Source organism: Vespula pensylvanica, chromosome 14 (assembly GCF_014466175.1).
Source record: "Vespula pensylvanica isolate Volc-1 chromosome 14, ASM1446617v1, whole genome shotgun sequence".
Lineage (NCBI taxonomy): Eukaryota > Metazoa > Arthropoda > Insecta > Hymenoptera > Vespidae > Vespula > Vespula pensylvanica.
This window is the reverse complement of record NC_057698.1, coordinates 1,644,397-1,670,738: the sequence shown is the minus strand read 5'-3', so window position 1 is coordinate 1,670,738 and position 26,342 is coordinate 1,644,397. Positions and strand designations below refer to the sequence as shown.

The 26,342-nt window shown below is 38.2% G+C and overlaps 1 protein-coding gene across 2 annotated transcripts in view; it reads left to right on the top strand.

Moving 5' to 3' along the window:
* LOC122634385 (neurotrimin-like) overlaps window positions 1–26,342 on the top strand; it is a 244,353-nt gene that overhangs the window by 2,726 nt on the left and 215,285 nt on the right. Inside the window, exon 1 of one of the 2 annotated variants that reach the window (XM_043823279.1) lies at window positions 17,596–18,482. The exons of the other annotated variant lie outside the window; for it this stretch is intronic. Coding sequence (XP_043679214.1) covers window positions 18,008–18,482 — 475 coding nt within the window. The 5' untranslated portion in view covers window positions 17,596–18,007. Of the gene's footprint in view, window positions 1–17,595; window positions 18,483–26,342 lie in introns of those variants that run through there. 2 annotated transcript variants of the gene reach the window in all.

Here is a 26,342-nt window from a genome sequence, read left to right as displayed (position 1 = left end):
ATGATTTTATAATTAAACGCTCGATAAATTTCTGACTCGATTGAGCGAGCTTTGAATCTCTTTTGCTCAATACGCACATGGACAGATATATAAACGAGCCAATTCGTACAAGTTGAGTACTGGGATAGAAATTAAAGGCTGCTATGGACCGCAATGACGCAACTATCGGCAATCAGTAGTAATTGCCGAAACAAAGTTATGTTTATCCCCTCGTACGGGCGATTCATTCACATGTACACACGTATACATTCTCCATTTCGTAATTTCTCGAAAACAATATTCTCGCTATAGAAGAAGAACGAGATAAGAGAAGATGAAGGAGGAGGAGGAGTAGAAAGAGAAAGAGAAAGAGAGTTGGTGATCCAAGCCTCGCGAGTTTTGTAGCCTCTAGCTAGAAGAGTCTGAAGAACGAGAAAAACCAATCTCTACCGGGTGGGGAAAAAGTTTCGGAACTTTCCAAGACCTTTTCGTAATCCAATCGGCATTTCAACGTCCTACTCGTTCTTCTTTACTATCTCACTGTCTTCCTCTCTTTCTCTCTCTCTCTCTCTCGTTTTCTCTCTATCCAGAGTTAAGACGAAGCAGACGATTATTATATCGCAAACGATCGCGGCCAATCACTCGTGGGATGGCCCTGAGCTCCGTGATTTCGAGCAAACATTTGCCGTTGCCCGTTGGCAGCGTATTCAGAGACGTACACCTACACTCGTACACTCCCACACACACACACATACATACATACACATAGATACAAACACATACGAACGCACATATACCTATATACTCGGAGAACGCGTTCAACGTTCTACGTCGTAGAAAGGTCTAACCCGGAGAGCTTTGCGCGGTGCAAGAGTTCAGTCGCGCGCAATCCGCAGGCGGAATACTAACTCACCTAATACAATCAATTATTTCCCGCGGAACATTCTCTCCTTCTGTTTTACTTCCAGGCCTCGCCGTGGCATCGTCCAACCTGTACCATCCTCCCTCTATCTTCTCTCTCTCTCTCTATCTCTTCCCTTCTTTCTCTGTTTCTCCCCTCGTCACCTCGATTCACCCTTCCTCTACATTCAACGCCGTCCAAACGCCACCTCGTCGTTCCTTTTATCAGCTCGAATGTCGACGTAGAGCACGGATACAAGCGTGGAAAGTCCTGAATCCATCCTACATCCACTTACCCATCTTTCTTGTCTATGTGAGAAGGTACCTTTCTTTTCTTTTCCAAGAGTTTGATATTAGTTCGGGATTTGCGGCAACGTAGAGGTGGATGATAGGTGGTGCTAGTGTTACCGATGAATGGAAGTAAGGCTTGGGTGGGGGTGTAAGTAGGGGGTCTAAGGGTGGCAGCTGCCGAACCAGGAGGTAAGAACCTAGGGAGTGGGCATTCTCATTGTTTCATCCTAATTGTCGAACAAAAGCAAACTTGTTTCATTCAATGCTTCTACCTAGGAACCTTCACGAAGGTTTGTGTTCTATCGAACGGCCGTTGCTGATGCTACTTGCCGTTGCTACAACTCGTCGACGTCAGGATCGCTATTTACATTCAACGGAGTAACGTTGTCTGATTACCGTAGACGCTTCTTATTCCTACGAATATCGATGGGTCTTCTTGCGATTCACTCGATTTATTCCTTCGCCTTCTACGAGAGATGCTTTAAGAAGAAGATTATTCTCTTAAGCTTGTCTCTCCAAGTTTTAGACTTTTATGTCGAGAATGTAAAGTAATTTTATTTCAACGTTTCAATACAGATTTTGATGATTTTAATTTCATTCAAATTGGATCGATTATTCTTCCCGATCGTGATGCTAATTTGTGTTGTCCCCTCCATTCTATCATTATCTTCTCAAAATCATCCTATAAAAAAAAAAGAAAAGAAATAGAAAAAAAATATTATAAATATCGTTATCTTATTCGTAGTCCCTTAAAATAAGCGTGTTATTAGAATTTAGATAGATTTATTAGAGATTTCGTTTGAAATGAAAAAATCCGATTGATACCTAAGGATATTTCGATATCACGAATTGAACATCCGCTCGTTGATGTTAAACTAATCTTAAAGAATCCAAAAAAGAAAATAAGAACATCAGAGATCTTTCTTAAACATTGCTCGGAGTTATCATCGACGTATTTCGTTCGTTCTACCAAATGGATCCGAGGGATTCTCATAGTCTAGAACTAAAAGCAGAGAACTAAAAGTAGAATCAGGAGGAGAAGAAGAAGAAAAAGGAGAAGAAGAAGAAGAAGGAGAAGAAGAAGAAGAAGAAGAAGAAGTAAAAGTAGAAGAAGAAAAAGCGAATAAACAGCGAAGTTACTTCGTTAGAGTCGGAGAGCGCGCAATCTGGTATACCTACCGACCTACGCAAAGTCTGACATAAGAGAGGGAAAACGATAAATCAGAAAGTTTCTTCGTGTAGCATATACAGAAGCTCTTTTTCTGTATCGAGCCAATGTTATAATCGGTAGAGTCGTGTTAGAAACGAACGGACGATCGCTTTCGTTGTATTCCACATAATTACTTTCCTTCGTATTCTCTATCTATCTCTCTCTCTCTCTCTGTCTCTGTCTCTCTTTCTCTTTCTCTCCCACTTGCTTTCTCACATGGATATATCATGGGTGACTGCTGTGGAGTAGCCACAGCTGTTACTTCTTGTTATATTCGCGAAACTACGAACGCACGTTAAGTTCTCTATGCTTCAAATGGGAAGTAAGTAAGTAGAAGTGAGAAAGTCTTGTAAAGGACGAAGAAAGGATTAGAGAAGGGTAAAGATGAAAGACACGTACGTTCATCCTTCTTGAGAAGTTGAATCGCTTAAACTCTGCTTTGATTGCTTGAATTGATTATACGCCTGCATCTTCTACTTGATCATTTGAACATTTTTTCCCCCTTTTCTTTCTTTTTTTTTTTTTTTTTTTTTTAATTTTCTCTTAGCTCTTGTTGTAATTTCGAGATGATAACTAATTTTTTCAGGAAAGTATCTGTGAGATATGAAAAGAAAAAAAGTGAGAGGAAAAAATTGCAATTTCGTAATTGATATTTTCACTCGTTAGCGATATTTTAAAATTGACGAAAACTCTTTTTTATTTGTAAATAATTTATAGTACGATAATGATTTGTCCGTTCGTTAAAAATTGTTAAAAAAGAAATCGTATTTTCGATCGATATTCGTTCTATTTTTCTTTCTCTTTTCCATTAAATTTAGATTTACAATCTCCGAAGAATGAGCGTAAATCGAGCGAAGACAAAATGCAATTTCTCACATATACTTTTCTAAAATATTACATGTTCTATAACTAATATAAATGTAATATCGCATACTCATTTTGCAATCGCAAAACGAATACCGTAGATACTTGAAAAAATTAATGAATTATATAGAAAGATAAAAATGTTTCGGGGGGATTAATTTTTAATTCGTTTAGTATCGTAGCAACAATCCAACGATATCCGTTCTATCGGACTTCGGATAAAAGACGAGATAATGAAAAAAAATTGTATCGTATGTCGAAGTGGTGATTACAGAAAGAATAAAATTATATGACGATTTTGATTTTATCGTTCTCTCAAATTATATTAGAAAAAGAAGGTATAATATCTAATAATTATAAATATAGAAATTTTGTCCGAAGAATCTGAATAATAATTCGAGTTTTACCATAATATCGCACGGTGTAGATGAACGTCAAACGAAGCATCGAGAAATGAAAGTTTCTCTAACCTTTTGCAAGGGAAGGTTGAAATACCTTTTGCTTTTTTGCCACTCGATGCTTGAATGCGACGTAATGCGCCGCGTTAGCCTCGTATCCAAGGACCTAAAAGGGATGAAAAAGGATGAGAAGGGAAAAGGATAAAAGCCATAGACCGGTGTACCAAGGCGTTGTTTGCATTTGATCTTCCGACTTGAAGGTATACGAACCAAACGCAAATGAAATGAAATTGTTCGTACTAGGAACGATATCGTGTGGAGGTGGGGGTAGAGGGTAAGAGAAATAAGTAGTTTTATTAGCGAAGAAATTACAGAAGACGAATGGAATTCTTCGCGAACCTGCCTTTCCAGAAACTCCCAACACTTTTATGCAATATTATTTTATTACATTATGTTGTACGTCCTGGAAGTAGGTATATATTTTATTTCTTCGGAATAACACAAATATTTTTCAAGTATGTCTTTTATTTTCGTTATTATATAATTACAATGCGATGAAATTGACCTAATTTTATAAATAGATAATAAATAAGAGAAAACATAGTGATATATAAAATTACAACAAATACAGTAGGTGCATCTATTGGGTTATATTTCGTTATCGTGACTAATTTTTTTTTTGTTTTATTTAATATTATTATTATTATTATTATTATTATTATTATTATTTATAATAATAAAAATTCGTTGTTTATACTTTTTAAATAGAAGATATCCTGAGCAACACGTACGTAATACTCGGTTGAAATTCGCTAAAATTATTTTTTAACGTTTTTAAAAATGAATTAAAAAGAGAAAGAAGAGAGATGGGAGATGACAAAGGTTTCGCCGTGGATCTGTTCCACTCTCATAAAATTACGTCGGCGAATCGTCGAATGTTTGCGTAGGAATTAAAGCAGTGGAAAGGAGAAAATGTGTGAATCCGCGAGATCCGTCGCGCTCGTTTATCCACGGGAAAGCTTGAAAAAGATTAGATATCCGGTCGCACCATGGAAGAAAAGCTGAGCTTGTAAAATCTGCGAGGGCAGTGGACATAAACGAGTAGAGTCACGAAATCTTTCATGCCAGCCGAATGTCCACTGAATTTTTGAAGGACGAAAAGACGAATTTGCCGACTCGATGAAATCCGTCTACCAATGAAAATTGATGTATGTATACATACCTACATACACACGTATATATACACCTTCATACACACGTAGATACATATGTACTTACTTTGCGAAGCGTCGAAATCACTAAATTTCTGATTACCGACCGAAACTGAATATAAATAGCCTTTCTGTCCCGAGTGCCGCGAACTGGAAATACCTTCGAACGTAATAGCAAGTGAAAATTTTGAATCCTGATTTTACCCGACGATCTGTCCGATGTAGAAAGTTCGTTGGCCGGTTAATGTTTACTTAAAGTATCTATTCTACCGTGTTATAAGCTGAAGAAGAGTCTTACAATAGTTTGTTATCAATTCTCTACGTTAACATTTATTTTTTAGATAACGAAAACAATTTCGATTTGAGTATGACGAATATGTCGATAAGACGAAAGGATAATTTGAACGTTCAAGAGGATTGTTAAGATTACTCGACGATAATCTTTGGCGTGATTACCTATCTACATCGAACAACATAGAGCCACGAAACAGATCAATTAGGCGTCAAGATGAAACGGATAAGATTTGAAGATTGGGAGAAAGAGAGAAAGAGAGAGAGAGAGAGGCGAGTTAACGGTGCGAATCACCTCCGAAGCTTTCTCCCTCGTTCTCCATTTCGTTGGAAGCTCAGCCCGAGGAAAATCCACGCGTTCATCCAACACACGTCCATCCCCTTGCGTCCTCCGACATCACCCTCGTATTTCCGAGCGTGTTAGAAAGAGAAAATGAGTGTGCGAGAGAGAAAGAAAGAACAAATGAGAGAGAGAGAGACGAAGCGTGTCGTACGTGCAAGGCCGGTCAGGCGCGCACAACTTTCCTACGATCTTGATTTCATCAACGTGTCTCCTTTTATTGTTACCAGTTTAAGCCGGCCTTAAATGTTTTGTCATTTCTCAAGACTTCGTCTATTACATTTTCTAGGACAATAGATCTCCCCTTAGACTGGGCCAATCAAGCATCTATGAAAGATCACGTCCAACCTCCAACCCCAGACTCGTTCCTGCAACTTTCAAGCTTACCACCACTACCACCATCACCACCACCACCATCACCAGCATCGTGTATAGTCGTCTTCCTCTTTACCCTTCTTCTGCTACTCTCTCACGATGCCATCCGTGTGGCCGATGGTAGGATGGTTGCCTTGCTCTAAGCGTTACGGCTCCTTCTATATCCGCAATGTTCTTCCACCCTTCTTACCCTCACCTCACCGGGTTGCTAGATTTTTAGATCCTTTCTCCGGCATTTTGGAAGGTGAAACTAACCTTTGACTGGCATTACCTACGTCGGCAAGCTATATCTATTACGACAGTTTCGAATCTATTGATCGTCTAATGGTATATTGATATTCGTAATGATAGATGAAAAAAGTTTGGAGTCTTTTTTTACAAAGTATTATTTCTCTCTCTCATTTTCTCGAAATGTTTAATACAAAAACAGATGAATTAGAGAATGAAGGAGATAATAGAATAATTCCGTACGTTATATTTTCATTATAAGGCGTCGAAGATAAAACTGCAACTTTTTCTTTTTCAGAGATTCGAGTAAACGATATTACTCTAATCTCCAATTTTACTTTCCATCTGTAAAAGCTCAGGTTATACATTATTATAGATTATTAAGCATCGAACGCCAGGCATCTAAACATTTTTAAGAATTCACCAGTCGTCGAACGTCGAAACATTACTTTATTTGGTATCGAGCTAAGGAAAAATTGCAGTTTCCACATACTCGATTGAAGCTATGCTATAACTGCTCGATCATCACTGGTTATAGCAGTTCCTTCCGGCGTGGTTTTCGAAGGAAGCGGAAATCACGTGACGCCACGATAACGCGTTGCTCGAGATCACGGAACGTACGATCGACAGGTGATTCCCGCAAATACCTGACGTTACCTGAAATACCTGGACGACGTGGATCGCATTCGGCTAAATTTTCTCGGAAGGAAAAATGAATCGAGTCGTGGCCCAGCTCGTAAATACTCCCCGTCTACGGTTGATTGGGGTGTGAATCGTCGAAGCAACGATATACGTTCGGCACACATCGAAAGTTACATAGTACGAACATTCACTCACACGAATGAATTTTACTTTCTCTCTAGGAACGATGCAACCCCGACGATATACTGATTACGCCACCGTAGCTTAATTGATTTCAAACCAATCTGGCGAGCCTCGGGGCTCTATTTATCTCTCTCTCTCTTTCTCTCTCTTCGTTCCACTTTTTGAGTTTTCATCACGTCCTACTTTATATATCTTTCTTTTTTCTCACTCTCGATCCAGACTCTTTTCGTTCATCCTCTTTCTACCTCTTCTTCTTCTTCTTCTTGTTCTATTTCTTCTTCATCTTCTATCAGAGTTCTATCGTCAACGACCTCTTTTTTTTTTAGCCTTCCCTTTTCCTTTTTATCTTTACTTCCTCTTCGAACTTTCGTATCATCGCAAAGAGTAGCGTCCAAGTCGTTATAAAGGAAACATATTATTCGCATTAATGCTATCGAACTTCTGTTCGATTTCGAAAGGTACCTACCAATCATTTCGTCTTCTCTTCTCGTACGAAGACTTCGATATCTTATTCTCTCTCTTTCTCTCTTTTTATCTATCTCTTTCTTATACTCCCTTTCCATGCTCTTCTCCTGCTATTCCTAGCGACATTTTGTAAATTCAGGAAGTAGAACCTCGCGTGAAAATAAGTTTGATCGTATAGCTATGTACATCAAGAAGAGGAAGACGTACGCACGTGTTCTGATACGAGTATGATGGAAAGGTGTTATAGGTGCTGACTACGTACATATATATATATATATGATTTGAGGGGAGATGGAGTAGGATGTACGAGCACTTTAGTATTCTACTGACGATCCAGGCTGCATTGCATCACGTATGCCGAGTCTGGGCTATAATGTAGGCCGTAGGTTTACACGTATCGCGATACTTTATGGTATGGGATGGGCTAGACGAAACGATGCTCGTTAGGTCCGTTTATCGGTAGCTGAACCAAAGATTCTCTCTGCTATCTCTCACGTATCTCGATTTCAGAGAGAGAGAGAGAGAGAGAGAGAGAGCTCGGAAGTAAAATCTCGATGGTTTGCTCAATTTCGAAAGTCCAAGACGTAACTTCACTTTTCGCAATGAGTTTTTCTTCTCTCTCTCTCTCTCTCTCTCTCTCTCTCTCTCTCTTTCTTCTTGTCTGTCTCTCTCTCTCTCTCTCTTCTTCTCTCCCACCCCATTTCCGTGAGATCCATCGCTCCAATTTATCGCGGGTCACGTCGTTTAACGTAGAGAAAATGCGATAAGAGTCGTGCCACCCGGCCGCCACACGTAATCGTTGATCGATCGTTCCGAAATTTCCGAAGTTCCGCTTTTTCGGACGTTACCAAGTTGCCGTTGGTTGAAAAAGGAAAGGAAAGAGAAAGTATGCCGTGTATAAGAGCGAGCGAGAGAGGAGGCCGCCTTGAATCTAGAAATTCCGTCGATCGCACGAACGATCCGGTTTCCGTAACGCCGATCGGCCCGATCGGACTTTTCTATACATAAATGTGGCAAGCATCCAATGTCGGACGTCCACCATACTTAGGAGCTAGACGCTACCTTTACACCGCGTTCCCTCTGTATATACGTCTGGTGTCCTGTCCAGTGAGCCGCGTGACAGCTAATATCCGACCAGGAAACTAACACCCCCTCCTCGTCTCTTCAACCCTCCAACTCACTCCTATACTTCGTCACCTTCTCCAACTCTCTCTCTCTTTCTCTCTTTCTCTCTCTTCCTCTCTCTCTCTCTTTTTCTTTCTTTCTTTCTCTCTCTCCTTCCCTCCCTCCCTCCCTCCCTCCTTCTCTCTCTTTTCTCCTCTTTTCCATCCCTTCTTCTTCACCATCCACTACTCCCTCCAGTAACCGACGAATAACCTATGGCATTCCAATATTAAAGCAGCCAAGTCCATTACCAGCCGGTATAATTTCATCCCCCTTACTCCAACCCCTTTCGAACACCACACCTCGACACCTCCTCGATCTCGGGAGCATCGATAAAACATTGTCGACGAGAAAAGGGCAGGGCCTTTTCGTTTATCGGGAATAACAATTCGTCATCGTGCATGTTCGGCATCCTATCGTCCTCTCGTAATCCTTCCAATCCGATCTCTCTTTTTAACCTATTCCTCTATCTGCGTTCTCTAATGGATACCGAATTTATTCTCGTAAACTTCTATTTTACTTTTATTAAATGTCAGACTTTTATTTATCTCCTTTTACGGATTTACCTTTACCTTGTCTTTGTATTTATTTATTCTTTTTTATTTTTTTTATTTTTTTTTTTTTTTTTATTTTTTTATTCCTTTTTTTCATTGTTCGACCAACTTTCCCTGTCGCAATACAACAAAGTTTAATGGTTTTTGATGAAAAGTCTAGTAAGTTACGATGACACGTGGAAATCGTGTTATATGTCGGATTGGTTCGTTGAATCAGAAAACTTCTTTTATGCTTAATAATCATAAACAATGACGTTATTTACGAAACGCTATTTATTTGTTCATTCATTCATTAATTCATTTATTCATTCATCGCTCTTTTCGATTCATGAATGAACGTTTATTCTATAAACATAAATACGAATTCCGGTGTGGCCGAATATAGGAATGAAATTCGATCGATGGTATTAACGATGATAATATTGAAGATGACTCGTTATGAAGACTTATTACAGGCAAACGAATCAATTTCTTCCGTAGCAGCCACGTCTGGGCTCGCGGAAGAAGATCGACGAAGAATGGATTCGGGCGAAGGTCGAAGAAGTAATAACCGAATCCAATATTCGTTCCTTTCAAACGACCGTCCGCGGACAAAAAGTGAAATTTGCCTGCGAAGACAGGACTGTCAGCGGCAGCCCTTCTTCGTGGATATATCCATACATCTTTCTTCTTTTTCTTTTCTTTTTCTGCACATATATACACCAACATATATATATATATACATAATATATATACATATATGTATGTATATATCTATATAGACACCGATATGTCTTAACATTTGTCAAGAATGAAGATTCATAGATGTGTATTCTTATAAATCTTAAGTTTCTCCAGTTAATAATTTCGTCTATTTGTTTTTTTTTTATAATTCTTCGTACCTTTTTTTATTTTTCTATTTTTTTCCTCTTTTTTTTTCTTATTTATACATATATATATATATATATATATATATATATATATATATATATTCGATATATATATATCGAGAAAAAATTGATGAAAGTAAAAATTCGATCTTGATTATAAAGTATTAATTTTTTATTCCTTTTCTATTTCTCGGATTAGTGTCCACACTTACGTTGAGAATCCAGATTGATGAAAAATATCAAAAGTCGGTCTTGATTGGTCCAGGATGCTTTACTTATCTATCGATTATATTCGCTCAAGTACAAATCGATTTTCTTTCTTTCCGACGACACATCGTCGTTTTTAATCATCCCAGTAGGTTTTATCAAACTCGATAAAGATGTTATTCGAACGATACAACGATGGCTGTACGTGGACTACATTTTGATTTATGGAGGAGACGCGTTCTACCAAGTCCAGCCGTTTATATCGCCAGATATTTATCGGTCGTCCTGTCGTTTACACTGATTTTATCGAACCGATTGGTCGGTTTGTTCATTAATCAACTCGGAGGATAGCCTCGCGTCGAGTAGCGGTCTATCGCTCTGAAGTCTTTATAAATCACCTTTTCGTTCGTATAGCTTCATCTAGACACAGATACACATGCACACGAACAAATATATATAATATATATATATATATATATATATATATATATATATATAAATATATTATCTTCACGTTTTTACTCTTCTCGGCGCGAAGAAAAAAAAATATAATAAAACATCGTCGTCGGACTATTGAATGCAATGGGATATTTTGTTGGAGGATAAAAAACTACTAACAAGCAAAAATGATATATATATATATATAAAGAAAAAATCATACGGAAAACATAGTCAAACCAAATACATAGTTTTTACGTAACGACTCGATACACGTAAGAGAATATTTCGAAAAACACTATCGACAATGGGTGCTCGGTATGTTATTTCGGTTGCTACGATGGGTAACGCGAAAACAAGCCGAATGCAATATGCATTGCGTACGATGTATAGAGATGGAGAGAATGTATGTGCACGAGAGAGAGAGAGAGAGAAAGAGAGAAAGCATGTCGTGCGCAGATTTCAAAACAACGAATCTTGAAATTCGAAACGTTCAGATTCGTCGATTCGTACGAGTTGGGATTGACGCGTTGCCGCTATCGTGGATCATCGAGCCATATTTTGTTTCTTCCTTGTCGTTCTCGCGTAGAAAACCGACATAACAAAACAAAAGTGAGAAAAGGGTGAAAAAAGGAGGAATAGAAGAGGAAAAAAAGCCAGGGAGAATCGTGATCTCTTTTTACTCGTTGTTTTATTTCGACGCTTTAAACCGCGTCATCTACGGCCTCCTTTCAATAATTCGATTTTTCTTATCCTTCTATCTTTCTCTCTTTCTCTTACTCTCTTCTTTTCCTCTCGAGATTACCTTCGAAGTCGGTATTGGATTCCAAGTTTATACAGCGCGGCGAGAGTTAAAACGATTATAGAATTTCGAGAAGGAAAAGGCGTGAAAAAGAGAGAGAGAGAGGGAGAGAGAGAAAAACTGGAACGAAAGAGCATTTAATGTATCTCTCTCTCTCTCTCTCTCTCTTTTTCTCTCTCTTTCTCTCTCTTTCTCTCTCTCTCTCTCTCTCTCTTCATCACGATGAATCGATTTCTTCTTCTAGCGATAAATCGATGAAAATTTATCTCTCCAGCTTCTCTCGTCAGCTCGAAATCGGCTTACGTCGATAAGTGGCGAATCAACTCGACCAACCTCGCTCGAATTAATGACGTCAAGCCTATATTTCCTAGTAATAATAAGAATAATATAATAATCTAGGTTCTTGGTGCTATCGAAAATCATATTTTCACAGCTCCGTAACGTTCGCGTTACGTTTTAAATAAAAAAAAAAAACTCTAACAAAAAATTAGAAAACTCGATCAGAGCTGTGTCTAACCATTATTCTCTAATAATAATAGGAAAAGTATGAAAATTCTAGATTCTCGATACCATTGGAAGATCGTATTTTTCTATCTAGATCCCATCGTTCGTGTTTCGGTTTAAATAAAAAAGAAAAAAGAGAAATTCGTAACACGACAGAATTTTGTTCCCGTCAATCTCGATTTGAAAATAAAACAAGTATCGAATATCTTTGAAAAATCACAAAAGAGTTTCCATTAGTAGCGATCTAAATAAACGATCGAGTTCGATCGAGCGTTATTTTTTCGTCGAAACGAGATTGTAATAGTAATCAAACTTGTTGAAAGATTTTGATGAAAAATACACCACTTAGGTGGCATTCTTTTGTAATCTCTTTTATCTCTCTATCTATCTGTTCATCTCTTTGTTTCTTTCTTTTTTTTTTTTTTTCGAAGCATCGATGAATATTTCATTGCAGTAAATATGTATTTTTCTTTTCTTTTCTATTCTTTTTTCTCTTTTCTCTTTTTCTCTTTTTCTTTCTATTTCCTTTTTCTTTTTATGGACAATCCATGCAACATCAAGGCTCTTCTATTCCTTTCTCTGCTCTCATCGATGCAACGACTCTTCGGTGTTTGTCGGATGGTCCACATCGTGCTCTATCTCCGTTTCCGAGCCTCGTCGTTTCCCTTCTGTTCTCTCTCTCTCTCTCTCTTTTCTCTTTTTCTCTTTTTCTCTTTTTCTCTTTCCTTTTCACTCTCTTTCTCTCGTTTTGCTCTCGGCGATAGGCATCGTTCTCGTCGACACTTTAGAAAGGCAAGTTTTTGAACGGCACGTTTTTATCGCGTTATTCAAACAATTTTATTACCTCATCGAACTCGATCGAAGCAACTCGCGTTTCGTTTTCCGCTTTTCTTTATCTCCCTTTTTCTTTTTCACGCAAATACGGATATTTATATATATGTGTTGTGTGTGTGTGTGTGTGTATATATTTTTCTTTCTTTGTCAATCGACTCATTCATTCGTGTTTTACGTCGCGTTAATTGATCGAACTCTCTTTTGTGAAAGGTTCTCGAGCTTTTTTTTTTGCAAATCGTGCAATTTCAAATAAATTGCGATCTATAACTTCTTTACCCGATCGTTGATCGAAGAATATCGTAGTTAGAGAGTTCGTCGTCCGTCACTGTGGAATAGTTGTCGGAAAGAACGATTGGAAAAAAAATATTTTCTTTTGTAATTCGAGAAGAACAAAGGTAATTCCTACTAATAATTTGAATGAGTAGTACTAATATATTAACGAATAATTATTGTAAGAATATGGCTGAAAATAACTTATGAATCGATAAGATTTATCGTTTACTCTTTCTATTTTTTATTTCTCCATTACGTAAAGTATAAGGATCACGATCTTATACGTTTAATCCTGATCAAATTTATTACATTAACTAATTTTTACGTTCTCCAATTTTCCCTTCTTTCACCTGTCTAACGTATGTTTTTTTCTTTTTTTTATTTTATTTTACTTTATTTTATTTTTTTGACAGCTCTCGTACCTCCGAATCTGTCGTTTAAGCTTTACCCAAAAGTTATCGTCAGGGCCATTTTATAATAATTTCGATTTTATCGCATACGATCAGCCTCGTATCTCTCGCGTCTAAAAGAAGGAAAACTCTCATTAATCATACGCAGGGCGAAATATTTTCGAGATGTAAGTCGGTAATTACGTAATTCCCTGAGGATAAGAAAGCAAACCTTTCCCTGTATTATTCTCATGGGAGTGGTATTCGTCGTAAGATAAAGAAAAAAAAAAAGAACAAAAAAAAACCAGCAAGGAAAAAAAAAGAAAGGAAATGAAAGAGAGAAAAAGAGTCGGAGAGAATTTGACAGGAGGAGTTATGGAGAAAGGGAATATAAATTTTTCAAGGATAAAATTTTCTCCTGATAAAAGGGGTAGATGTAAGGATGCGTATGCGATTGATAAGAAGATGGCAATACTGATTATGACGCGGAAGACAGAAAAGGGGAGAGATAGTTAGAAGGCTGCCGGCATATGGTAAATGAATTGCCGTTGAACAAGATTGGGAGGACGCAATTACATTCCGATTGTCTCATCGTTTGAATAGTTCCTCATCGATTGTATTGAATCTTAATTGGCTGTAGAGTTCGAAGTCTCGAAAGTACGATTGTCTAATGGATTATAGTAAAGAGAGAAAAAGAGAGAGAGAGAAAGAGAGAGAGAGAGACAGACAGTTTTCCTTGCTTGCTTGTGCAAGGAGCCTGCTCGAACAGCGATAATGCTGTTTTGCGAATCGAGACGGATATTCCAAGAGACGTTTCGACAATTATTTCATTAGTACCTTTCTTCCTTTTCAACCATTATTTTCTTGGTACTACAATCTGACGACGATTCTTTTTCTTTTACTTATAGATAGTTTACGAGTTCATTCGATTTATTTCGTTTCTTTCTTTCTCTCTCTTTTTCATCATTTTTGTCTATTCTTTCTGAAGTAATGTATTCGATTAAAGATAACTCGAATAGTCTTTGTTCGTTTTAAATCAAAGAGGATCTAAGATGGAAAGAAAGAGAGAGAGAGAGAGAGAGAGAGAGAGAAGGGACGATTATCTCGAATACGTCCAGAACAGAGTTTTTCAGTTTATCGAAAGAAGGGAAAATCATTTTGGGGTGGATAAAATTGAAAGTAAAAAATCCAGATGCGTACAGGGGTGAAAAAAAATCTTTTTCCCTCTGATCACGTCGTTCCATCTCTAATATGTCACTTTTTATATTATTTCTTTTCTTCAGGGTAGAAAAAGAAAGAAGCAGACAGAGAAAAAGAGAGAGAGAGAGAAAGAGATTTTATTCAAAGCTCAAAGATGATTAAAAGAAGAAAGAGTACGCGAATACATTTGTGTAGTACAAATCGATTAAATGTACCTATCAACGAGCTCGTTAATTTAGTTGCAAGTTTCATTACCGTAGAAGAGCTATTACAGATAATGTTATCGCTTTCTCGTAATGAATACGAACTTCATGAAAATGGATAGGAACGTTAATGTTCATTGAATCGTTTATTATCGTTTATTAACGATCCGTATTCCTTCTTTTTTTTCCTTCTTTTTTTTCTTTCCTCTTCTTCCTTTTTTTTTATTTAGAACTCACCGCAACTCGGAACTTTATCAATAAACATTGAAAACCCTATTGGGTACTCGAAGTACAAAATCTTTGTCGAGAAAGTTACTCGTTCCTTTTCATGATCTCGCCACATCAAAGACAAAGAGAGAGAGAGAGAGAGAGAGAGAGAGAGAGAGAGAGAGAGAGAGAGAGAAAGAGGAACATGTTCTTCACATTCGAGTCTTTCATAATCTCGAAAGTTTGGTCGAACGACGCGAGCTACTGTTACTCAAAGTGGAAGCCAATAGAGCCGTTTAATTGTTCGAAGAGGAAAATTTCTCAAAAGCGATAACCGAGATGTCAATCTAGCCCGAAGGTACGACGAGGATGAGGTAGAGGTGGAAGCAGAGATTTCAAGGATGAAACCGAAGGGTGGAAAGAGGAGGAGGAGGAGAAGAAGAAGAAGAAGAAGAAGAAGATGCGGCTTTCCTGTTCTCGAGAGCTTGGTTTACCTTCCTTCCGCTTGAGGGTATCAACGGACAAGCTCAGACACGATGCCCATCAAACCTACGAACCTTCAAACTTGCATCAACGAAATGAAAGCTCTACCATCCCTTTCTTCTTCTTCTTCTTCTTCTTCGTCTTCTCCTTCTTCTTCTTCTTCTTCTTGTCCTTCTCCTTCTCCTACTCTATTTCTATCTTACTCGAAGCTTCCTTTCGATTCTCCAACTTGCTACCCTTCCAAAGAGAACGAAAGAGAAAGAGAGAGGTGGGAGGGAGGGAGGGTGGAAGATACGAGAGCTACTACTCTTCTTCGTCCTTGCCTTCTGTTCAAGGACGATATTCTGATAATAGAAGCTGGATCTATTGCCTTGAAACTTTCGATAAGCCGAACGGAGTTTAGGCATTACTAATAGGAAACTTTTCGTGGCACCTTGAGCGGTGTGGTGGTAATGATATAGAGGGTGTTTTATCTGACTCCTTCCCTTCAACTTTATCTTCTTTAATTTAAATAATATTAATAATAATAATATGCATATATATATATATAAATTTTATTTAAAAAATGTTTATCGCGACGAATGAAAATTATTTTTCTTTTTCTTTTTCTTTTTCTTGTTTCTTTTTCTTTTTCTTCTTTTTTTTTTTCTTTTATCGTAAATTAAATCCTTTCTCCTATATTTATCTTCGCGATCAAAAGAGTCGAACATAATCGGATGATATACTCTATGTATTTTAAAAATCAATAATTCACGATAATTTTCTTCGATAACAATACATAAGTACTTACGCGCGTATTGGTGAGATTCCAATTTTTTTTTTTTTTTTATGAATCTAGTAAAAATTTCGAGATATCAAATTTCAACGATCATGTAATAATAAGCTTACATGCTTCTACGAGTCTTTTGCAAACAAGCATGTAATTCCCGTCGTATCTTCAGACGAAGCAATCATTCTAAATTAGTCTACATTCCCCTACTTTTACCGCTTTATAATCTCCTTTTCATGAACGTAGTTATTATTCGATGAGGGAAACTCGGAAAAGAATTTTCCGATTCGAAATTGTTCTTATCATTATCCGAATCTTATGCGGATTCTTTCAGAAGGTGTTAAGATTTCTCATAGCACATTATCTTCATTGATTATAATTAAAATTTAACTAAGAAACACAATGAAAAAGGTATTGAAATATATCCAGATTTCGAGAGAAAATTTGACTCCTATGGTATTGTTATAAAAATTTCAAACAAGTCGTTCATATTCCAAATCTTTAAACACAATTCGTTCTACATTTCTTTATTTAAAATATAAAAAAAAAAAAAAAAGAAAAGAAAAGAAAACTAGACACGAGAATCTCGATGAAGGTCATAAAAGAAAATATCCAACAATACAATACAAAAATAAAATATTAACGACAATTGCATCGCACTTCCTTATTCGAGTGAGAAGAACAAATGGAAAGAATTTAAATTCGAAAGAAAAAGGATGATCACTGTTATTTCCATGTGTGGTCAGCATGAAAAAGTCGAGAAGAGTAAAGTCGCGTGGACTGGAAGGATCGGTTTCTTTCTCGCGAGAGTTCGCAGTGAATCCATGGACCTAGCTAGCATAGGTCGAGACATACCAGAGAACAGAGATAGATAGATAGATAGATAGAGAAAGAGAGAGAGAGAGAGAGAGCCGAAGAGAAGAAGGGTGAAGGAAGAGAGAAGGGGTAGAGGTACCGAAGGAAAAGTCGAAAATCTTAATTCGAGAAGCCGGCGCCGCCTACGCGACGCGATGGGCGGCGACTCGTACACGGCGATTGGCCTGCTCGAGGGTAAGGGGTGAAGGGTAGTTCTCCGTTGGAGGGTGGGGGGTGGAGATATGCGCCGTGAGAGCGGAACGGCGTGTGCTGCGTCGAGACGCAACTCGACTCGAGTCGAGATCTAGTTGTGGCTCCCCCCTCGAGGGCGAGGACGCCAGTCGACGCCGGGCGTCCCGAGCGTGCAGCAGCAAGCACGACGCGTGTATTTCGAGACGTTCGTTCTTCGACCGTCGCGTTTTAAACTCGATTCCAAACTCGAAACGAAAGAAGAAACGAACGAGACGTTCGTTCTAAATAATCGAAAATTGATCTCGATCCTACTCGACTCGTCGTCGTCTTTCAAAGGCTTTCGAAAATTTTGGGATTTTCATCGATCGATCGATCGATCGATCGGTCGATCGATCCTCGAGTTTTCATTTCGTATTCAGGTGCTTTTCTTCCTAATCGTTTTTAGGATGCCTGGGACGGACGTGATCTTTTACAAAATTGTGTGAAACTGAAAGAAGAAAGGTAGAGAGAAAAACGAAGAAAAACAGAAAGAGAGAGAGAGAGAGAGAGATTGAGAGGGAAAGACAGAGAGACCATTCGAGATCGTTCGGTGATCAATCGTTTATTTTTTCCTTTTTTTATTTCCGTGCGAGAAAGAAGAAAGAGATAAAAGTACGAGGAAATTATAAAGATCAAAAATAGAATAAAATGGAAGCTCGTTATTATTATTATTGCGACGATCGTTCCATCAGTTCACGGCCATGCTCGAAGTTTCACGAAAGAAGACGCGAGAGATCCAGGATCGAAACCGGCGCTAAGAAGAAATCTTTTACCTTCGATCGGATCGAAGAGAAAAGAGAGTTTGCGATGCCTGAACTCAGAGACTTCGATGGTGAGCGGCTCGCGTGTGAATGCCGACCGGAATCTTCCGTATTGACGAGTGACGCGTACGCGGGTGACGACGATAATGATCTACAAATCTCTACTTTGTCTTCTTCTACTACTACTAATACTAATACTAATACTAATACTTCCACCGATAAATCATTTTCCTCGCTTCGTCGTATCCAGAAGAAGAGAAGTTTGCCGATTTATATTCTACCAAGGATGGCCGCACTTTTTATCTTCTTCGTTTGCATTCTCATGCAGGATGGACAGTCAACTTACGCGGCCTTCACAACCGGTAAAATTTCTTTTATTTACTTTTACCAAGTGTCCTCTTTCGTTGTTTGTACGGCGAACATACTCTCTCTCTCTCTCTCTCTCTCTCTCACTCTCTCTCTCTCGTGAGAGCTCCGATTTGTATGCGTATTCTCGTACAAGAAAAAGAGTTATCACAGCGAATATTTTTTTCCCCCTTTTTTCTTCCTTTTCTTTTTTTACAAATCAAGCCGAACATCCGAATATTTGCATATCCATATTCCAATATTTTTGTTCCTTCGTCTTTTACTTTTTACCATTAGCACGTATGTTAATAGCTGTTTAGAGAGTGTTAACATTCGAAATTACTTTGTTAATTCGACCGGATCTCGATTAGTTACCATATGCCAAATGTGGAATATCGATCGGACTATCGTAATATGAATTATCTACTATGTTGAGCAATCAGATTGATGAAGAAAACTCATTTTATCGATGGTAATATGGAATAATATTCGAAATGCTCGTTTTATCGAAAATTCATATATATATATATATATTTTTTTTTAATTACTCTTAAATATTAATCGATCATTAATTTATAGGTGCAAACAGATCCGATTTCTAAGTTTTATTTCACTACTCATGGAAAATAGAATAATGAAATTTATTAGTTTAGTCGTGTAGAATAAATTTTTGTTGTTTGTTTGGCAACCGATCGAAAAGTCATCTTTTCCAATGGGATTTCCGAATAATAGAACGTTTCACTGCGGCCTATTTTTAACGTTAAATCGAACGATAGATCGGCAGCAGTGAAATATCGTATTATCGTGATCCTTTTCGCAAATCGTGAACAGACAGGTCCACGGGAACCACCTGACGGTGGTCAATCAACGTTTACGTATATCGCGAAGTTTATCACGATCGGCGTACAATGTACTCACCCTCCTCTATTTCCCTGCTTGTTCACCGCCCCTCTTCACTTTTCAACCCTCGAGCGCATAGCCACGCACAAGCGTAGATCGCGTGCGACAAGCGTGACCGTTTGTACGACGATTTAAGCGCGCTCCATACGATCAGCACGTAATCTCGGATTTAATTTCGGTCACGTTAAAATCGGAAGAGTGACAACCCCGTTTCGCGAGGTGTTCGCAGGGAATTACAGTTTCTCGCTAATAATTTTCTATGAATATGTGTATATCTATAATGTATGTATATATATATATATGTATATATACATATATATATATGTGATTGTACATTACATACATGAGTTTGTCCATTAACGCATAATACATTATTTGGAGTATTTCGTCGGATAATTAGCACGGTAGGGAGATTGAATTATTCGCGCGGCCGATTTATCAGTACATCTGATCGCTCGTATTTAATAATATCGGAAAATTGTATTTTCTTGGGAAAATTCATATTGTGTATCTAGATCTTTACTTTTTCGCCCTATCGATCATTGGGAACATTGATTTTTTATTTAATCATAGTAACGTTAGAAAATTTGCAAAATTAATCGTCGAAGCAATCCGTATAATAATCTAATACTTCGTCTATTGAATCTTATTTCTTATCAGAAATGTTACAACTATTTAATCTCAAAAGAAATCAAAATCGCAAGACTTAGCGTTTCGATCTGTAACGTAGATAACTTTCCCAATATAAACCGTCGAAACGATTTTATATTGACGATCTCGCTAAAATTGCGCTCGAACGTTAGAGATGAGCAGCCTCGCAACAAGCTCCATGTTTCAGCATGCATAATTCATAAGCGAGGCGTTACCACGAAACCTCGGGGGCGATAAATATTTTTTTCTTTCTTTCTCTCTCTCTCTTTTTTTTTTTTTTTTTTCCCAAGGCGGAAGAGAGCGCATGCAAATACGATGCTTCGGACTCTTGCTTAAAACATCGAACGATTCGTTGCTTCTCTTACGTTTTATTTTTTACACTCGATCGCGTTCAAAATAAACTCTTCATTATTTTCTTTTCCAAATAATTATTTCGCGGAGAACGAAAATTTCACGATGAAAAATTCTTACAAAAATTCACGTTCGATCCAGGACAACGACCATGATCATTTTCATCTATAAAACATAGTCTCCCTCTATCCATCTCTTTCTCTCTTTCACTCTTTTTTTTTTGCGTGCGTACAACATGCCAAAAGAAAAGGAATAGAAAACAATGTGTGCGCATTAAGCGACCTCTTTTTCCTCTTCCTTCCTCTCTCTCTCTCTCTCTCTCTCTCTCTCTCTCTCTCTCTCTCTCTCTCTCTCTCTCCCTCTGTTTCTCTCTCCGCTCGTGATTTCCAAATCCAATCGTTTTTACGAGTTTCCGTCGCACAGATTGCCGGTCTTGAAATCGGGATGGAGAGGCTATTATCATTCCGGTTGGCGGTCGCCGTTCGTGGATGTGAATTTTATACGGTGGTCATTCAATTCGCATGTTACTGCCCTCGAGTGCAATCTCTTAGGGACCTTTGCTGGATAAGGTATAGATAGACAGATAGATGGATACCGAAAAAGAGAGAGAGAGAGAGAGAGAGAGAGAGAGAGAGAGAAACAGAAAGAGAAAGAGAAAGAGAGAGATATAGAGAATGTAGAAGGCACCCCTCTCATTGTCTTGATATCAGATCCTAGTTTGAACGGGGAATAAAACAGCTTTAGTCGCTCACCGACGATTGCCTTTACCAGCTTACACGTATACAACATACATATATACACACACGTAGGCAAGGGAACCTGTTCTTCGTATATGTGTGTGCCGGTAATCTCGATAACGGCGCCACGAGGTTATCTAATTTCGATGAATTATTAAAGGAGCCCGATAACAACAGTCGCCTCGCGAATTGGCCCTCTGCGTGCATTTTGATCCCAGAATTTGAGCCCTCCTTTCCTCTCCTCTCCTCTCCTGTTCTCTTCTCTGCTCTTCCCTTCTCTCTTCCTCCTCCTCTTCCTCCTCGTTGTAGTCGTCCCATTTCGACCTTCCAACTCCTCCCTCGACGTTCCAACGAACGTCCCTTTACCCTCCTTCGATTCGACCGTTCTCTCTACGGAATTATCTCATAGCCTAAGGGTGGCCATCTGTTTCGAGTGGGGTCCGAGACCGAAGGCACCCCTAATTAGGTAGAACGACAGTTGTAAGCGCGCTAAATCTAATATCTAATGTCCTCTTGCGAGGTTTCCACGCAGTACGTGTCGAAAATACGAAAGATTTCCATACGTTGTTATTCCGCAAAGAGAGAGAGAGAGGGAGAGGGAGAGGGAAAGAGAGAGAGAGAGAGAGAGAAGGAAATAGTTGGCTTTTCTCTCGTTCTACCCTTACCAAAGTCTCGTTAAAGGGGCTAAACCGTGGATGATCGTACACGGTGGGTGGTCCTAGAAAAAGAATAAAAAAAAGAAAAGTTTCCCTTCTCGTAATCACCGGAACGAATTTTTGTGGCGTCACGCGTTAGTTTCTATATCTTTCTTTTCTTTCGTTTCATTTTCTCTTTTTATCTTTTTCGTTGTACTTTTATTTCTTGTCTGTGTGTGTGTGTGTGAGAGAGAGGGGGAAGAAAAAAAAAGAAAAGTTTCCTTTTTTTTTTTTTCTTTTTTTCTTTTGTTATTATCGCAAGGAATTCTTTTTTATTCTTCTTATTTTTTGTTCGAATGTGCAATCGAATTATTTGTGAAAGGCTCATCGACATTTTTTCTCTTCTCCCTTTCCTTCTCTTACTCCCTTTTTTCGTAATTGCATCGAACGTAACTCGACGAAGAAGGGTGACTTACACAGGCAGAGTGCTTCTTTGCACTGTCCTAGTCGGTTTAGTCACGTGAGATTCGCTTCGGAGAAAGGACAAAGAGGGTTGTGAAAAATGTTGTAAGATACTTCTGACGATTGCTTGCCACGCGATAATTCTAAATTTCACGCTTGGAAAAAACGTTTCGAATATGGCTTTTCTTTCTTCTATCTCTTTTTTTTTTCTTTCTTTTCCTTTCTTTTTTTTTTTTTTACTCGAATGGAAGACTTAGTTTATAGTTCTGTCGCGATAACGATAGCTTATTATATTTATTATAAAAAAAGAAATCTTAACGATTATCTCCTCTTTTGTAATTAATTAATAATTATCTGTTATAGAATTGTATATTTAATATTTGAACAAAAATTATCACTCTCTCTCTCTCTCTCTCTTTAGAAAACAATCTAAACTCTTAACACTTACCTACAAATTGTATTTCCTTGAAAACGAACAGTGCGTTCAAATTTTGCCAAGGACGTCGACTCGATGAATGCACATCAATGCGGTTACGAGATGAGCGAAAACGTTCACGTGTATATTGCTCGCGGGTATGATAAACGTGTACGCATGGAACAACGAACTAAACGCTAGGGAGCAGAAAATACATCTACTGGTGATCATGCTCTTCCAAAATATATTGTGCTTCAATTAGCATAAAAAAGAAGAGTTGAACAAAAATAGAGTTTAATATATTCGTTGTATTCCGTAATTATCGACAGCAAATTTCGTAACTGTTAATTAATGTAATAAACATATCAAAGAAAAAGTATTAAGTATATCATTCGAGATATCATTCGACGAGTAAAAAGATTTGACATTTTGAAACATTGTTTAAGTAATAATAGGAAATCGAGTTTCACGTAATGTTGGTATTCGAAGGATCGTATTCGAATGACGTTTGCACGTGCGTAACCAATAGATTCACTCACATATACACACGCTATACGTGGTGTCGTATAAAGAACAGTGGAGAGAACGGAGGAAGAGGGTGAAAGCATATATACTCAGGGGATTCTCGATTCATGCATTTTATATTTCGTCGGACTTTGATTCCTAGACGGGCCACACGTGGCCCACGGGAGTAATCCTTAATCTTTGATCGGAAATTATCTTTGATCATGGCTCGACTCTTTCTCTCTCTTTCTCTCTTTCTATCTCCATCTCCTCTCTTTTTTCCCTTGGGTAGAATATCCAGCTTTGTACAATACCTGTCTATCGTAGAGAACGAAAGAAAGATATATAGAGAACAGAGAAAAAGAGAAGGAGAGAAGAGAGAGAAAAAAGGAGAAGCAAAAGAGTCTCTTAATCTCTTGCCTTATGAAGTATCCAAGTATATGTTTAGATTCTGCAAACTGTCAATTCCCTCTGGTATGTATGAGACATAATACCTTTGAGATGAAAAAACGAAAAAGAAAGAGAGGGAAGGAGGATAAAAATAACGTTGGATTTATTCCGATATTTTTTTCCTCTCGACTTCACTTTTTACATATTTTCTATAGTCATGCAATTTGAACTCTCTGCTCTTTTATTTTTTCTTCTCTCCCTAATTCCATAGACAGACACTTTATATCGATTGTCTCGTTATAGATATATTTCACTTCACAAATAGGAATAAGAATGTAGAGATATCTGGGTAGGTGTGTAAAAGATGAAAATTATTCTGAAGATGAAAGAAATGTTTCGCGATTGCTCATTTTTGTATTCAAAGTTTGTATCAAACTTTGTCACGATACTCGAGCTCATCGATATCTCTTAATCCGTTCGTGAAAGATTCGGCTTGGAAGAAACTGCTAAAAACAGGGGGAAGAGAAAGAGAAAGAGAAAGAAAGGAAGAAAGAAAGAAAGAAATAGTAGCGTGTTTTCCAAGAAGAAATCCTTGCGCGAACGATCTCGACTTGGCTTACCAAGTTGGCGAAATACTCGAGGCTTTTCTCATCCTACCCTTCTCACTCGACTATCTCACCCTTTTCGTTCCTTTACTTTATTTCTATCTCTCTCTCTCTCTCTCTCTCTCTCTCTCTCTCTCTTTCTCTTTTTATTTCATTCGTTTCTTTTCGTTTGCTTGTCTACCACGCTTTTGCACTTTCTCTTTCTCCGTTTTTCCATTTTTTTTCTCTTTTTCTTTCCCGACAGAAAAAGGGCAACGATCTTGATTTTCTTTTTCTTTTTCTTTTCTTTTCTTTTTTTTTTTTTTTTGTACACGTCTCTTAAGGACACCTAAAACAACACGTGCCATTAATATTTGACTCCGGGAGATACTTGGCAAGAGGCTCGAAGGTAGATCAGTCTTGTTTCAAAGGCGTGAACAGACTCGTCGACTTGGTAAAAGATCCATAAAAGGATTCGGTGCCGGCCAAGTGGGAATTGCGATACATCCTGCCAATTTATTGGTCGTTTATTCGATTTCCGAGTGAAAGCTCGTTTCGGCAGAGAAAAAAAGGAAGAAGAAGTAAAAGGAAAAAAGAAAACAAAAAGGAAGACCAATCTTTTTTCCTCCTCTTCTCGATCGATAAAAAAAAAAAAAGAAATAGAAAAGCATAGCTTTCGATTCTTTCGATTCATTTGAATTAAATCTCTCGTCGGTACGTACGTCGATTTGACTTTTAACATCCACAACGGATATATTAATTACATTCGGTATCTCTCTCTCTCTCTCTCTCTCTTTCTCATTCTCGTTTGTACGAAATCGTTTTTCCGAGGAGTTAAGAAGACCAGCTGGGAATTAAAAGACGGTAGAAAGAGGGGTTGGTGGGTTGAGAGGGCTGAGAGGAAAAGAGAGAGAGGGGGAGTGGGAGAATTATGGGGATAAAAGCAGAGACGAGACGATTCAGCATCGTCGCGTTTTACAATTCTACGGTCCAAAGGTATCTCTTTCGTTGAAATATTACATCGGTCGAGGTTATAATTCTTATTACGTTTTCCTAGGTGGAGGGTGAGAGAGAGAGAGAGAGAGGGAGGGAGGGAGGGAGGGAAGGGAGGAGAGGGGAAGAGGCAGAACTTGGGTGAAGAAGGTCGGAACACGCTTCCTTTGACGGTCACCGCCTTTTAGTGTAGACCTTGGCTAACAAGGCAAAAAAGTATATTAATTGCGTGCTGTGTTGTGGTGTTATTAAATTCTTATGGAAATGTAGCCACCCCCCTTTCCCGCCTTCCATCCTTTCGTCCAGAAAGTCGGGTACCGTGCTCATAAAGTTCGCTATTGTGTTATAAAATCTAAATAATTTCGAGTTCTCGACCGACGAAGGGGAAAGTGCCTCTCTCTTCTCTTATTCTTCCTCTTGAAGCTTCCGACCTTATCTTGTCCTTCCTTCCTTCCTTCCTTCCTTCCTTCCTTCCTTCCTTCCTTTCGACTGATCGAACCGGACTCCAAGGGTGGGAAAAGAAATGAAACGACGTAAGTCGATGAGATGAGAAAGGGATGATTTTTTCTTTCTTCTTTTTTTTTCTTTCTCTTTCTTTTTTCTTCTTTTCTTTCCAAGGGATACCATATTCCTCAAATCACTCGAGCGAGTGTATTCTCTTTCTTATGGTTTTTCGATTCAAACACGATCGACAATGTCAATTCGAAAAAAGAGATTGGGCTACGAGCGAAGGAATGATAAAAGATAAAGAAGCCTCCGAGAGAGGGTGGATATGATAAACTTTGAAAATAATTTCAACGAACGAAAAAATATATTCTTCTCTCTTTCCCTTCCTTCCTTTACTTTCTCTCTCTCTCTCTCTCTCTCTCTCTCTCTCTCTCTCTCTCTCTCTCTCTCTTACTCTTCAAGATCGATCGAATCAATTTATCGAATTAACATTTATAAATAGGTTGAATGAAACGTCGAATCAAGGTTAATTCCTTAGTGTCTTTTCTCGTTTAATTTATTTCAAGATTCTCATGACGCAGTTGAAATTTAAAGGAACAGACGACCGAAGAATGTTTACCAAATCAGCAAGAGAGACTCGTTGAATTTTTTCTCTCTCTCTCTCTCTCTCTCATTCTACATTGCATTCTCCTTTCCAACGCCAAAAAGTTAACGGACAAGTTTGCTCCCGTCCACCACCGACGAGTTAACAATTCGGTTAAGAAGTTAGGGTTGGTCCTCTCCAAGCTCTCTCTCTCTCTCTCTCTCT